Source organism: Podarcis muralis, chromosome 14 (genome assembly GCF_964188315.1).
Source record: "Podarcis muralis chromosome 14, rPodMur119.hap1.1, whole genome shotgun sequence".
Taxonomy (NCBI): Eukaryota; Metazoa; Chordata; class Lepidosauria; order Squamata; family Lacertidae; genus Podarcis; species Podarcis muralis.
The window spans coordinates 22,579,346-22,594,945 of NC_135668.1; the positions used below are offsets into that span (position 1 = coordinate 22,579,346).

The 15,600-nt window shown below is 46.2% G+C and overlaps 1 protein-coding gene across 3 annotated transcripts in view; it reads left to right on the plus strand.

The window, feature by feature from the left end:
* PCSK6 (proprotein convertase subtilisin/kexin type 6) overlaps positions 1 to 15,600 on the plus strand; it is a 110,273-nt gene that overhangs the window by 36,808 nt on the left and 57,865 nt on the right. For all 3 annotated transcript variants that reach the window (XR_003703772.2, XM_077918974.1, XM_028707199.2), the window contains exons 4-6: positions 837 to 980; positions 3,447 to 3,523; positions 8,389 to 8,477. Coding sequence is in view for 2 of the 3 variants with exons in the window: in XM_077918974.1 (XP_077775100.1) it covers positions 837 to 980; positions 3,447 to 3,523; positions 8,389 to 8,477 (310 nt within the window). In the remaining variant the exon portion in view is untranslated. The remainder of the gene's footprint in view (positions 1 to 836; positions 981 to 3,446; positions 3,524 to 8,388; positions 8,478 to 15,600) is intronic.

The following is a 15,600-nucleotide window of genomic DNA, read 5'->3' on the forward strand; positions in this document are numbered from 1 at the left end:
ATTCCAGAAAAAGTGGCTATTTATCTTTAAAAATATATTTTATTCATTGAAAATCAGGATAGTGTATACAAAATACTCTAAATCAGCAGAATGCAGTCAGTAAATTCAGCCTGATACAATATCACACTTTATACAGATTGCCTTTTAGAAAAGATACAAAGAAGAAAAATAAAAAAGGAAAAAAACTAACAAATAAAACTACCGACATAGTAAGCAGGCTTAAGTACAAATTAAAAATAATCGTAACGTAAATGTCGACCCAGGTCAATTTCCCATTTTGCTCATAGTATTTCTTATATATAATAATAGGATGTGAAACCTAATCTTAGATGCTTCAAAATGCTTAGATTTGTGTGCATTAAGTTGGGTTACAAGTTAAAAACCTAAGCAGCTGGTTTTGAAGACTTGGCTAGTTGCTGTTTACAAGGCTGACTTTGATTGATGGACAGAGCACATTACTAGGCTGGATAGGACATTTAAACCTCCCCTGAGCTTCTAGGGGTAGCCTTGGCAAGAAGGACCAATCCACTGAATTTGGCTTTCTGCCCAGGAAGCTGTCTTACACTGAGTTAGACCATTGTTCCATCTGATTCAGTACTGTCTACACTGACTAGCAGCAGCTCTCCAGGTTTTCAGACACGGTTCTCTCCCAGCCCTACCTGGAGATGCCAGGAGTTGAGCCTGGGAGCTTCTGCATGCACAGCAGATGCTCCACCGCTGAGCTACAGCCCTTCCCCTATCCTAGCTTTTAAACTTGCTTGTTTAGCCGTGCGGAGTGTTGCTTGCTGGTCTGTGTGAGGAAGAAATGGCTAACCGACTGCTGCCTTCGCCCTCAGCACTGTGAAGACAACAACAGCGACTGTAGGTCAGAAATGAACGTCCTAGCAGCCTGGCAGAGAGGATATACTGGCAAAGATGTTGTGGTGACCATTCTCGACGATGGCATAGAGAAGCACCACCCTGATCTTGTGCAGAACTATGTAAGTAAAGCTGGAGACCCTCTCTTTTACACTTGCCCTTAAGACCACAGTCCTATACAGTGATACCTCAGGTTAAGTACTTAATTCGTTCCGGAGGTCCGTACTTAACCTGAAACTGTTCTTAACAGCACCACTTTAGCTAATGGGGCCTCCTGCTGCTGCCGCGCCGCCAGAGCCCGATTTCTGTTCTCATCCTGAAGCAAAGTTCTTAACCTGAAGCACTATTTCTGGGTTAGCGGAGTCTGTAACCTGAAGCGTATGTAACGTGAAGCGAATGTAACCTGAGGTACCACTGTACAATGGTGCTTGGAAGTGAGTCCCATTGAACGTGCTTCTGAGCAAAAGTGGCCTCAGGTGGAAATTGCTAACTTGGGCCTTGATTCAGTTGTGTGCTGCATTGACAGCAGACTGCCTATGAACCACAAAGAATCATAGAACTGTAAAGTTGGAAGGGACACTGTGGATCATCTAGTCCTCCCAACCCCCTGCAATGCAGGAATACGCAGCTGTCCCATCCAGGCATCGAACCTGCAACCTTCGTGTTATCAGAACCATGATATTTGAATAAGTCAAGGGCATGGGAACCTGTGGCCTTCCAAATGCTATTGGACTCCAGCCCCCGTCAGCCATAGCCAGCGTGGCCGACAGGGAGGAGCATCTAGATCAGGGGTCAGCAACCTTTTTTAGCCGTGGGCCGGTCCACCGTCCCTTGGACCTTGTGGGGGGTCAAACTATATTTTGAAAAAAATATATGAACAAATTCCTATGCCCCACAAATAACCCAGAGATGCATTTTAAATAAAAGCACACATTCTACTCATGTAAAAACACCAGGCAGGCCCCACAAATAACCCAGAGATGCATTTTAAATAAAAGGACACATTCTACTGTCCTTTTACACGCTGATTCCTGCACCGTCCGTGGGCCAGACTGAGAAGGCGATTGGGCCGCATCCGGCCTCCAGGCCTTAGGTTGCCTACCCCTGATCTAGATTATCAGAAAGACTGACTTAAGGACATTAAGAAAGGAACCCTGTTGGTCTTCCCAGGCACCCTCCAGCAACTGGTATTTAGAAGCAGAGAATAGCCATTGTAGCCACTGATGGCTTTATTATGAAATTGTCTGATCCTCTTTTAAAACTCTCCAAATTGCTGGCCATGGGAGCAAGTGCCATAGCTTAAATATGCGTTGCACAAAGAATTGCTTCCTTTTCTCTGTCCCGAATCTTCCAACATACAGGTTCTATGAGAGAGGAAGAAAAACTTTTATCTACTTTTTCCCCACGCTGTGCATAATTTTATAAGCTTCTGTCATGTCACCTCTGGCTCACCTTTCCTCTCAACTAGAAAGTCCCCCTTGCTGCAGCCTTTCCTCGTTGATCATTTTGGTTGCTCTTTTCTGAACCTTTTCCAACTTTGCAATATCCTGCTTGAGATGAGGCAACTAGGACTGCACACAATATTCCAAATGCAGTCACGCCATAGATTCATCTGATAGGTATCTCTCCAAGCACAAAATAAGGGAGTGGCTCAGAGGCCTCTGTGTTATGCATGGGCCCTCCAGAGCTTAATCTCATTTAAGGATTATTTTTTTAAAAAAATCAACTAACCAACTAATTTAATAAATAAAATGCCACAGCCCTAAATGAATAACTCAAAACAATTTCCTCCCACCCATACTCTAAATGCATTGTATTGTCTATTGGCTTCCATAAAGGAGAAAAAATATTCTGTGAGGTGAACTAAGCCGCTGAGGAGAGTTGGGTTTTTTTTTTTTAATAAAAAAAACATTTACCTGCTTACCTGCTTTTAGAATTGGGCTGGACATCTGTGAGAGCACGATGAAGTCAGCACTCTGGAATTGACATTTGCTTGATGCTTACTGGCTCCTTATAGCCTCAGATGAGGAAATGTAAAAAAATAGGAATGCCCGGTTATCAGATTGAATCCCTGGCGTTTCTCATTAGTGTTAATGGGGCACCTCAAGAGGCTTGTGGGCTTTTCATTAAAAGTGCTGTTGTGCTTTGTTTGGAGAGCTGAGTGTGCTTTAAAAGCCCCGCTTGAATTTTCTGGAGGTCCGTTCTTAACCTGAAACTGTTCTTAACCTGAAGCACCACTTTAGCTAATGGGGCCTCCTGGTGCTACCACGCCGCCCGAGCACGATTTCTGTTCTCATCCTGAAGTAAAGTTCTTAACCCGAGGTATTATTTCTTGGTTAGCGTAGTCTGTAACCTGAAGCATATGTAACCTGAAGCATATGTAACCTGAGGTACCACTGTATAGCCTAGTAATATCTGTTGCAACTGATAGTGACTTTTTATTGATTTAACAACATTTATATCCTATAAACTGTGTTGTTTGTAAGAACCTCTATCCTGCCAGAGTGTCTCTTGTCCTGGTACAAGCTTGTTCCTGGCAATCACTTCTTAGTTTTTCTAACGTGAACAACTCCCTCTGTTTCTTTCAGGACCCTCGTGCAAGCTATGATGTCAATGGGGATGACGAAGACCCAACTCCGCGCTATGATGCCAGCAATGAAAACAAGTAGGCCTGTTTTTTAACACTGACTTAATGCTTTAAGGGGTGCGGTCTGCACTTAACCTGAACCGAACACCAGCTGCCACCTGTGCTGTATGACAGCATATGGGCACTTTGCCAAATTACATTTTGATATAGATCATAGTCCTTTCTGCACAGATTTATAAAAAGAATGGATGGAATTCAGCCTTGAGCTAACATGATTGTTCCAGCAGTGCAGGCATTTTTGCTTTGCTAGCCGAAACAATCTCCCCTCTCCTTCCCGGCCACATGTTGTTCTGGAGGTTCTTTTGACCCACCAGAGCAAGATGGGATCGTGCAAGAGTGGGGAGGGAGACCATGTTTCACTAGCAGGAATTTGGGCTAATACGACAAAGAATTGTGCAGCCTTTGAGTATATTTTTGTCCTTTCAGAGTCTGCTTTCCCCATTGCTGTAAAAAAAATAAATGGCCAATTATGTTCAAGGACTTGAACATGAGTATTAAAATATATATATACACTCGTACCTTGGAAGCTGAACGTTCGACTTCCAAAATGTTTGTAAACCAAGGCATGGCTTCTGATTGACTGCAGGAAGCTCCTGCAGCCAATCGGAAGCCGCGCCGAACGTTCGGCATCTGAAAAATCATTTGAAAACCGGAACACTGCCTTCTGGGTTTTGATCGTTCAGGAGCCGATTTGTTCAGGAGCCAAGGCGTTTGAGATCCAAGGTACGACTGTATATTTAGAGGCCACTCATCTTCTGAGACCCTAAGATGTTGTTTGCTTAACGTGTGTGTAAATCCGGCACTGAGAATTATAGTGGAAAACACCTGGGGCCATCAAGGTGCCAGGAAGATTGTGGCCTCTTTGAAGGCAGGGCTCTGGTGCCTGTGACAGATCTCCAGTGACTGGTTGCTTCCTTTTTGTGCTGGCAGCAGCTACTTCTGCCTTTGAGGCTCTGAAACCCCCACTAGAAAAAAGGTCATAACCTTATCTGCACCTTGCCCCTTTAAAGTTAGTGATCCAGTACAGACATGATCTGACAGCTGTATGGTTGTTGGGCCATCTATAATACATGGTACATTACAAAGAACAAAAGTACTGGTCCCTTTCCTGAGGGGCTTGTGAAACAGAGGAAGTGGAGAGAAATAGAGGCTGGATAAAGAGTGGAATAAAAAGAATAAAAGATGGTTCTAGTTACATGTGCTTAAACCCAAACCCCACCTGCACTGTATATTTAAAGTAGCTGAATATACTACTTTATTTTTTTAATAAAGTATTTTATTGTTTTTTAAGAAAAATACAAAAAACAAACCAAGTACATTCGGGCCTGGAATACAACTTATGGTAACCATACAATCTTGTGTATCATACCACTTAAAGAGTCCTGGCTTCTCCCCAAAGAATCCAGGGCACTGTAGTTTAAGGGTGCTGAGAATTATTAGGAAGACTCCCATTCTCGTCACAGAGCTACAATTCCCAGAGTGGTCCAACAGTCTATCCTTCTTCCTAGGGAACTCTGTAGTAGTAGTAGTAGTAATAATAATAATAATAACAACATATCTGAAGGCGCCGAAAAATGCTGCATTCCCCTCCCCTTTCCAGATAACTTGACCTGTGTTTAACACCTATAATGCTACTGATTGGAAAGAAGGGCGGGATAAAACTGTTAACCATAAATAAAAATGAATAAATAATAATAATCTCCACTATCACGTGGAACTCAAACCATGGTTTCAGCTTCCAGATGTAATGGCAAACCATGGTTTATGGCCACATGGTTTGCTTTGCACTCCAGCTTTAGGTGAAGTGGCCAAAACTGCTCAGTCAAACCAAAACTAAGCTTTAGACTAAACCATTAACTGTGGTTTGGTGTAACGTCTAACTTGGGATGCTATGATGGCTACATCAAGTGCAGAGCTCCAGCTCCAGCTCCACTGCTGCATCCCACCTGGTATGGAGAGAGTTGCCTGTGATTCCCTCACAAGGGCAAGTTGTGTGGTGGAATTCACAGATGGCTGGCTGCAGTGCAAAAGCAGTTTCCAAACCGGCAGAATCCAAGCCAAGAATTCATTTTTATTTGTATTTATTATGGAGGCCTTCTGTGAATTTCTCTCTTTAATGACACTAATCCTCTGAGCACTTCATTAATTCGGGGGATTAGTTACCAAAAACTCCTGCACACTTCTGAAAACTCGCAAGAGGCGAAGGTTTCCATACAGAGTCTCCACTTCAACACAGAAAATAGAAGGGGTATTTTCATCATGATTTTTGATAAAGAACTTTCCCACTCTAAAACACTGTAATTCCATTAAGGTCAGGGTACGTATATTAGGTGTTCACAGTGTACAAACTGTGTACACAAGGTGGTTTAGCTGTACACTCATACTATTATTCACATGTAACGTTCAACTAGCATACAGTCTTGTGTACCTGTGTACACAATATTTGAGAGATACAAATCAACAAATGTATACTCTTTCACGCAAACACTTGTATATGTGCAGAGATAGCATTCTTCAGAATGGAGTGGTAAAGCTTTTTCTGAACTGAATTGCTTAAAGATGAAAATCGGGCTGTTGCATATTTCAATGCGTCACCATTTTTTTTTTATTTAGAAAAAAAGACAGTTCAGACACCACCATGTAATTTTGAAGTGGTCTGGAGTCATGGCACTATATATATATATATGCAGGTTTTGGTGTCCTCGCATATATATATATGCGTATATATATATATATATATATATATATATATATGCTTTCGTAGATTTTCACGGGTACAGGAATGCAGGTTTTGGTGTCCTCGGGTGTCTTCCCGTGTAAAAGATGGGGTGTCTAGGCCAGTGTTTCCCAACCTTTTTTGGGCAAAGGCACACTTGTTTCATGAAAAAAATCTCGAGGCACACCACCATTACAGCCTCGTGACGTCAGCGCGCAGCGTCACGCCGGGAGGGACATGAATTGCTAGCAAATTACATAATCACCTCCTTGAGGGCTGGCTCATCTTCTCCGAAGGCAGAACCCCATTAATTAACAGCACAGACTCACACCATAGCCAAGACGAGGGGGGAAAACCTCAGTCATGCACAGTCATGCACATGTGGGGGCTAAATGAGGACGAAGACCGGGCAGAGAGCAGGGTTCAAATCACCCCACCTGGCCAGGACAATCCCTGGGTGCTCCCTTGGGCCACTCGCCTGACCCACCTCGCAGGGCTGTTGTTGCGAGGATAACACAGGGAGAACCACGCGCGCCCCCGGGAGCTCCTTGGAGGAGAAAGCGGGCGATGAATGCAATGCACGAAATATATGAGAGGCGACCAGGTTTTGCAGGTGAGGGGCCCCCGCCAGCCTCCGCTTCCAACACCCGGCGCAACGACGCCGAAGTTTCCCCCCGGGCTCGGCTTGGCTCGGGGAGCAGCGCTGCTCCCCCCCGGCTCCCCTTCGCCCTCCCGGCTCTCTCTGCCGCCCACTGGGGACCCCCCTCACCTGCCAAGTCCGGAGCGCCGGTGGAAGTTGCATGCATGCATGCAGGGCGCCGCGTTGCCATTGCATTGCACTGCACTCCATGCAACGCCTGCACGCATGCATTGCCTTGCACGCCCGCCAAGGGGTCTCCCCGCGGTCCGATGCGTCCCCTCCGGCGCGGATGCAGCATTGCAAAAATAAAAAACCCCCAACGCAGCCCTACCTGGGGGGCAGCCTCCGCCTCCACAGGGATCCCCGGGCTCCATCCTGCCGCCCGATCTCCGCGGGGGCGCAGGCAGGCTGCGCGGGGTCTGCGCGGAAGAGCCCTGCCCGCCCAGCCGCCGCTGCGCTCATTCCATGGCCGGGAGAAGAGCGCTTCAAACAAAACGCCCGGCCCGCCAGGCCACGCTGGGAAACGTAGTTTGCGCACCCCGCGCGGGCGCGGAGCCCAAGGGTGAGGGGACTACGGATCCCGGCAGCCCCCGCGCCGGGGACGGAGGGGGAGAGGCCGGGTGCAGGGATGGAGGGACGGGTGGACGAGCGAGTGAGTGAGTGGCAGCCGCCAAGCCTTGGCCGAGAGCCAGGAAGGGCCTCCCCGGAGGAGGAGGAGGAGGAGGAGGAGGAGGGAGGCGCAGAGCGGGAGGGAGGGAGGGAACCCCAGGGGTCATCTAGTGACGGCACCCCAATCGAAAATTTGACTTTAAAAAAAAAAATCTTTCAATTTTTTAATTTTTCCCGCGGCACACCAGGCAACATCTCGCGGCACACTAGTGTGCCGCGGAACAGTGGTTGGGAAACACTGGTCTAGGCGACGTTTCGACGAGGTCTCACTCGTCATCTTCAGGCTGGTGCTTTCGGCTTCTTGTTACTGGAACAGAACAGCTGCTCTGTTCCAGTAACAAGAAGCCGAAAGCACCAGCCTGAAGATGACGAGTGAGACCTCGTCGAAACGTCGCCTAGACACCCCATCTTTTACACGGGAAGACACCCGAGGACACCAAAACCTGCATATATATATATATATATATATATATATATATATATATATATATATTTGGAGGGGGGATAGAGGGAGCAGACTGCATGTGGGGTAAAGCTCAGTGTTCCCTACACATGCAGTCTGCTCCCTCTGTCCCCCCTCCAAATATATATCTATTTGGGAGTCGAACGGAATCCATTCCAGAAGTCGACTTCCAAAATGTTTGGAAAACAAGGTGCAAGCTCCTGCAGCCAATAGGAAGCTGTAGAAGCCACGACGGACGTTTGGGTTCCAAAGAACATTTGCAAACCGGAACACTCACTTCCGGGTTTGCTGCGTTTGGGAGCCAAAACATTTGACTTCCAAGGCATTTGACTTCCAAGGTATGACTGTATTTGATTTCTGAAAGAGAAATAACATTCTCTGTATTCTTTCCCCAGGCATGGCACCCGTTGTGCCGGGGAAGTGGCAGCGTCCGCAAACAACTCCAACTGCATAGTGGGAATTGCATACAATGCAAGAATTGGAGGTAAGGAAGACGTTTCTGCAATCAGTGGTCTGCAATCAGCTTTTCTGGAGGGTTGATTTGAGAAAGTAGCACTGAGTGTTGGCCCTCATCACCCCTCTCCGAAGGCTTCTGGCTAACCCCCTGGCTAACAAATATTCCTCATCCACAAGTCTCTTTTTTGCCTCTAAATCTGGCATTTGGGGGTGGGTCCTAAATTTTTACCTAAGAGACACAATTCTCTAAGCTCTGCTATAAATCCTCCATGGCTTTTTCTAAACCACCCTGGAAGTTTTGCTGGAGGGCAGTATATACAGCTTCCCAATAAATGAACATAGAACAATACCCACAATTTTAGTTTCTAACGGTTAAGTCCTCCTCTGCCCGCACCCTAAAGTCCTTAAGTAACCCCACAGCTTTCCTCATGCTGTAAAATCCCTTATTAGGGCATTTTTGTTCTTTTCCTGTGTAAGAATTGTGTGCTGTTTTGGTCCCTTTCTTGTGCATTTTAAGTTTCGTAAAGATGTCCCTGGTGTGTTAGGGCTTATTTGTTTCCACAGCAATTCCCCCTAAAACAAGGCATTTCTGTGTGCTGTTTTCACCAACATGCGCGTTTTTATGGACGCTACCTGTATATTTATTTTTGCACACATCACTTGGCTGGAGAATTGTATTGCAGAATTCAGAGTAGTGTGGATTTTGAAGGATGCTTGTTTTTCGCTTCTCACATTGTTTTGGAAAGTGTGGATTATGTAGGTTCACCTTTAAATTCGAATTCACTTGAATTTCTCCCCCACTGGTAGTGGGAGTGCTTTTGTTTGTTAACTGAATATGAAATTATTGTATTTTTGCAATGCTGAATTCGCTTGCTCTTAGATCTTTTGCACAGTAAAGGAAATTGAAACCTCTTCTGTTTACATCTGTTGACTTCCACTGACCTCTCATTCCTCTCTTCCACTGGACTGGGGACATTTTGGAGGTGCAAACTGGATGCATGTTGACAGGGAAGTTCCCTTCCAGCTAGGCAGCTATGTAACTTGTTGCAACTGAGTAACTTTCGCCCCTATAATCCTCTTGTTCCACTGCACAGTGCCAGAGGAGGGGCTGAAAGGGCATGGCTGCGCCTTGGTAAGAACTCTGAGATGGAACTTGTTTGATGTATCCAGAGGAGGATTTATTTTCTTACTTGCTTTGCGTGTTAGCATTTGGAGTTGCATGCTCAGCAGCAACTGCATACAGAACCCCTGTTGGAGCAGCACACTTTGCCCTGGATACAATCCCACCAAGTCTCTGGGTTTAGGAAAATAAGAAAGCTATGTTTATTAATGGAAATACATCTTTGATAGGAAATAGCTTAGTTCCGTCTAACAATGGTAGAGATGCTTTGGGCCATGTTTCCTCTTGCATCTAGAGAGCTTAAAGTATGTCTGCTCTCATGAGGGAGGGAGGTGTGGAGAAGAAGAAAATAAATAGGAAGTGAGGTCAACAGTCTAACACTGAAGGAAGATCTACAGGTCAGCACAAGGACGGTCTAGGAATCTCAGATGTTCCTCTCTCTATCTCTCCTTTCTTATGAAGATGCATCAACTTATATGAAAGCTGAGTTGCACACTGGCAATCCAGAGCATGTTGAGCTACAGAAGTAGCCACTGCAGGCAGTTTTCCATCCCCTTTTGAAACAGCCCTCTCAACCTGTTGCCCTCTGAAAGCTCTTCTATGATTTTGCTTGTCCTGCCTCTTTCCTGCAGGAAAACCAGTTGTTTACCACTGATTTGGAACACACATCAATTGGACTTTCTGCGGGTTGCCATTTGCTCTGATTCATTGGTAAAGAGCAGGTTTTCCTGGGGAAAGTGGCATGGCAAACAGAAAACCCCTCGGATCCATGCGGAGATAGGGTTGCCATATTTCAAAAAGTAAAAAACCAGGACCCCCCTCCCCCCAAAAAATGTTGAGTTTTTTGTTTTGTTTTGTTTTTTGCAAAAACACCAAACAAACAGGGCAAAGCGCCGCCTTTCGAAAATTCATCCTGTACGTCATTTCCGCCTTTGAAATCCCGGTAATGTCTGGAAAAATTTGGATGTGTGGCAGCCCTATGAGTAGATAGCATGGGACAAGTAGGATGCATCCTGAATATTGCTGGACTACAACTCCCATCATCCCTGCCCATTGGCCGTGCTGGCTGGAACGGATGGGAGTTTAAGTCCCACAACATCCAGAGTCCTCTAGGTTGGGGAAGCCTGTTAAAAAAATAATAATTACCCAGCCAATTTATTTATTTTTAAATAGTGATTTATTTATATTAGGGGGCATGGGGAGCATTGTACATTTTGTGGATTCACCAGAAGCGAATCTAAATAGATTGCTAAAAACTACAGCTGGTAAGAACTAGGCTTGCCAGATCAGCAGCATACCAACCCTGAGATATTGGGGCTGAAACGTGAGACGTAGGGTGATGTTACAGGATAGGCCCTGGAGACTGGGGTTAATTGGGAGAGGTGAGCACAGGAGGGCAACCCCAGCCCAAGTGTCTACACTATAATTTATAGCCAGGTCCTGCTGGGCTAAAGCTGGACACACAGCGCCTTCTTAATATATATATAAATTGAAGGCACCCTTGGGTACCAGCAGATTCACCTGGAGGGGACCAGGCAAACTTGGAGACTTCAGGTCAGACTGGTAGCCCTTGTGAGGATTGTGCTCAGCTTGATGCGGAGTCCTATCTGCCACAGTCCAATTCTTTTTCTTTTACTTTCCGATCCCTCATTGCCCTTGCATTTCCTTCCCTCTTCTTTTTGCTTCTGCCGAGGGCACAATACATTTACCGCTCAATAAACAAAAAGGGGATGCCAGCCCATCTTTCTTCCTCACACTCCCTCCTTTAAAGCTGTGCGCCTTCTGAAGCTTTTATTGCTCGCACCGTGGGAAGTGGCTGATTTATTCCTTCTCCTTCCCATCTCCTCTCTTTAACCTCTACTTCACTCTGACAACCTATAGATTCCCCCCGCAGTTTGGGCTTCTACTCCGGGCTTTGATTGTTGGCTCTGCTAACTGCGGCGGATGTTATGTGCTTGGGAATTAAGGTGATGCATTCCTCGCTCTTATGCCTGCCCCTGTTAACTTTAATAAGCCTGATTCACAGGCATTGGCAGGTTGATTCAGAGAAAGAAAAGCCGGGAGTGTGGGAGGGGTAAGGCAGCTAGCCTAGCCACAGACCAGTTTTAAACTGGAATACTTGAACTGAGCCTTCACCAGACATGCAAAAGAAATTGTGCTAGCTTAAAATAGGGTCCTAATGTCCCTGGGTAGGGACGCGGGTGGCGCTGTGGGTAAAAGCCTCAGCACCTAGGGCTTGCCGATCGAAAGGTCGGCGGTTCGAATCCCCACGGCGGGGTGCGCTCCCATTGTTCGGTCCCAGCGCCTGCCAACCTAGCAGTTCGAAAGCACTCCCGGGTGCAAGTAGATAAATAGGGACCGCTTACTAGCGGGAAGGTAAACAGCGTTTCCGTGTGCGGCTCTGGCTCGCCAGAGCAGCGATGTCACACTGGCCACGTGACCCGGAAGTGTCTCCGGACAGCGCTGGCCCCCGGCCTCTTGAGTGAGATGGGCGCACAACCCTAGAGTCTGTCAAGACTGGCCCGTACGGGCAGGGGTACCTTTACCTTTACCTTTAATGTCCCTGGGTACACCAGATCCTTTCTTGATCTTTCAATGTTATTTATTTCACTGCTTGATTGTTTTGAAAAAAGTCCTCAACGTGGTTCAATTCGCAGGACTGAATGTGGATTCTAGCTATATTCAGCTGGATCATGGCTAGAATCCTTCCCAGGATTGGGAAAAACCTGCAGTCAGGGTTTCCAATTGAAGAGAGGATTAGGTACATAGGAAGCTGCCTTATACGGAGACTTCGTCTATCTAGTTCAGAATTGCCTGTACCATCCTTTCTCAAGCTTGAGCCCCCAGAGGTTGTTGGACTACAACTCCCATCATCCCTGACCACTGGTCCTGCCAGCTAGGGAAGACGGGAGTTGTAGTCCAACAACATCTGGGGACCCAAGCTTGAGGAAGGCTGGTCTACACTGACGGGTAGTGGCTCTCCGGGGTTTCAGGTGGGACACACCCAGCCTTACCTGGAGATGCCTGGGACTGAATCTGTGATCTGCTGTATGCAAGGCAGATGCTATACCACTGAGCTGTGTCCCTTTCCAATGCAGTTAGAATCCTCCCTGCAGTTCAGCACACAGGTCAAGAGAAGAGAAGATAGGTTTGGATTCAGTGCACGTTTCCCAGTTCTCTCTACCCAACTTGAGCCCTCATGCTTGAAGCAACTTCCTTTCATTTTTAATCCGAGATAAATTTGGGCCAAACTCTGCTAAAAGTCTCAAAATAGTTAAAACAGCTATGGATTTGTCCTGAGTAAGTTCACATCTATGCTGCTGGGAGAGAGTTGAGTTAACCCTTCCCCTTGTGCTGTTTTCCTGATCTAAATCTCCCACCTCCAGCGCCCAAGCAAAAACACAGCCTCGTGGCAGTGCAACCTATGTGGACATTCCTAGCCGCTTGCTGAAGCTCACAGTGTCCTAAGTAATGGCACCACCAGCCCATCCATGCCAAATCCATATCCTGTTATAAAGATTCTCTCTTTCTAAAGGGACTTCCTGTAAATAGCTATGAAAGCAATCGGTGGTGTCTGGATCTGTGAACACAGCCTTGATCCACCAAACACTCAAGGCCAGAGTGACTGAAATGGAGGTTTCATCCTCCCAGGTGCGTATCTGCAAGTCACTTTCAACGCTGAGTGCGTTAGCATTGCCTTTCATGAAGAATAGATGTTCAATCCCTCATTAATGTCAGCAGTGGACTCCTTCTCTCAGGTCAAAAACAGTAGAGGGTGGCCATCAACATTTTGGAAGCACTTGGCTGGCAGATGTTGGCAGTAGAAAGCTTAACTAAATGAACTTTTGGGCTGATCTGGCGTGGAAATGTTTATGGTCTGGCTTAATTGGGTTTGTAATAGCATAAATGCTTTGGCGAAAGGATCAGACATTGATTGATTTGGTTATTTCCTTCTGTCTTGCTCATGTGACTTTTCTCCCCTCTGGAAATTCGAGCACCACTCCTCTTTGTTTTGCCTTCCTGTTAGGACTAGGGTGGGGAACTGGATCTGACTGGTCAGTTGGGTTCTTATCTCCTACACACCTGCCCATGGACCATGGGCCAAGTTTCATAGGTGGGTGGGGCCAGCCACCTGTTTATCACCTGATGTCAGGTGACCCGTTTTTGCCTGTCTAGACGATCAGCTGATGGTTGGAGAGCTACAATTCTCAGAGTGGTCTAGGAGTCACTCTTTTCTCCCTAGTGAACTGTAGGATTGCAGCTCTGTGAGGGGAAGGGTGTGTGTCTCCTATTAACAGTCAGCACCCTTAGCAAACTACAGTTCCCAAGATTCTTTGAGGGAAGCCATGGCTGCTTAAAGTGGTATGATGATGCTTTAAAAGCATAGTGCACATGTGGCCTAACTGAGGAGATCTATGACCTGTCACAGGACCATCTCACAATGGCTGCCTGGTAATCGAATTGCCTCCCCAACCTTCTGGTGCCAACTCATGTCTGTTTTCTGGCACTGGTTAAGACAGTTCGATTCCTCCAGGCCTTTGAGCAGACCTGCATCTGAATATTTGCGGACTTGCGACAGATGGATGTGTTAATGATACGTTTTGAGTTTTATTCCCTTTTTATGTTTCCTTTTATATTGCTGTGATCTGTCCCTGAGCTCACTCGTGATGAGAGGTGGAATACAAATTTAATAAATAAATAAAATGTCAGAGGAATTGTTTTGAGAGCCAGCTTGTGCGATAGATTTGTACATGACAATAAGAGCTTTGAAAGAGGCAAAGGGATAGCTCACTGTAGAACAGGAGGCCCTTAATCTCTAGGTTGTGGGTTTGAGCCCCACGTTGGGCAAAAGATCCCTGCATTGCTGGGGATTGCGCTAGATGAACCACATGGTCTTGTCAGGAGCCGGCGTCAGGAGTAGGTCAGCAATAAAAAATACCGGTGTGGGTGAAGTCAACTCTTTATTCAAATAAACAGTGCAGGCCTAGTGATCACAGCAACTCTTCCCAGTAGGTCTTGCCCCAATGTGGAAAATGTGAGGACTGAAGGTCCCCACCGCACTCTGAGGCTTCTCCCCTGGTTCCTTCTTCAGCTCCTTCTTGTGTTCTGCGATACGTGCATTTATTCGTCTGTTTGTTTGTCCAATGTACGTGGCTGGGCAGACTTTGCAGGGTATTTCATAGACCCCTTGGTTTTCCAACTGGATTTTATCCTTGGGGTTTCTGAGGATATTGGCTATCTTTTGGTTGGCGCAAAAGGCTGTTTTGATATTGTGTTTATGGAGGATTTTGCTAATTTTATCTGTAGTGCCCTTGATATAAGGAAGTCTGCCCAGCCACGTACATTGGACAAACAAACAGACGAATAAATGCACGTATCGCAGAACACAAGAATGCCGTCAAAAAAGAAGAAAAAACTTCCTCTCTTTTCCAACACATGAAAGAAACAGGACACGAAATTAATTTTGCAGATTCCAAATTGCTCTCTAACATGGAACATCACCACAAGAGAATAATCATGGAAGCCATCGAGATAGAGAAACACCCTCACAACATGAACAAGCGTGACGACACATCCCGCTTGCCAGACATCTGGAAATTAGCCCTCCCCACAAAAACTGACACCAGATCCAGAGGCACACAGAACGCCATCACCAATCAACCACACCAGACCCAAACCCAGACCCTCTCCACAGATAAATTACAGACACCATCCAGTAGCCAAACCATGGTGGCACCTCCGGATGCTGCACCCCCCTGCAATCCCTACACAGATCTGGCTGGCACAGGCCACAAAACCACAGCTCGCCCCTATACACGAAGCCAAGCCAGAGCACAACTAAGTGCAGTACAGCCATCTTCTCAGAAAAACTCTTCACAAAGTTCAAGAGGTCAAGACACAAAGGCTTTAGCAACTAATCCACACCTAATGACCCACCTAAGTGGTACTCAGGATATCACTCAAGAAATCACTCAAGATATCCCTCAAGCAATTAAGGAACAAAAGAAGAAAAGGCACACTAGCCTGGGAA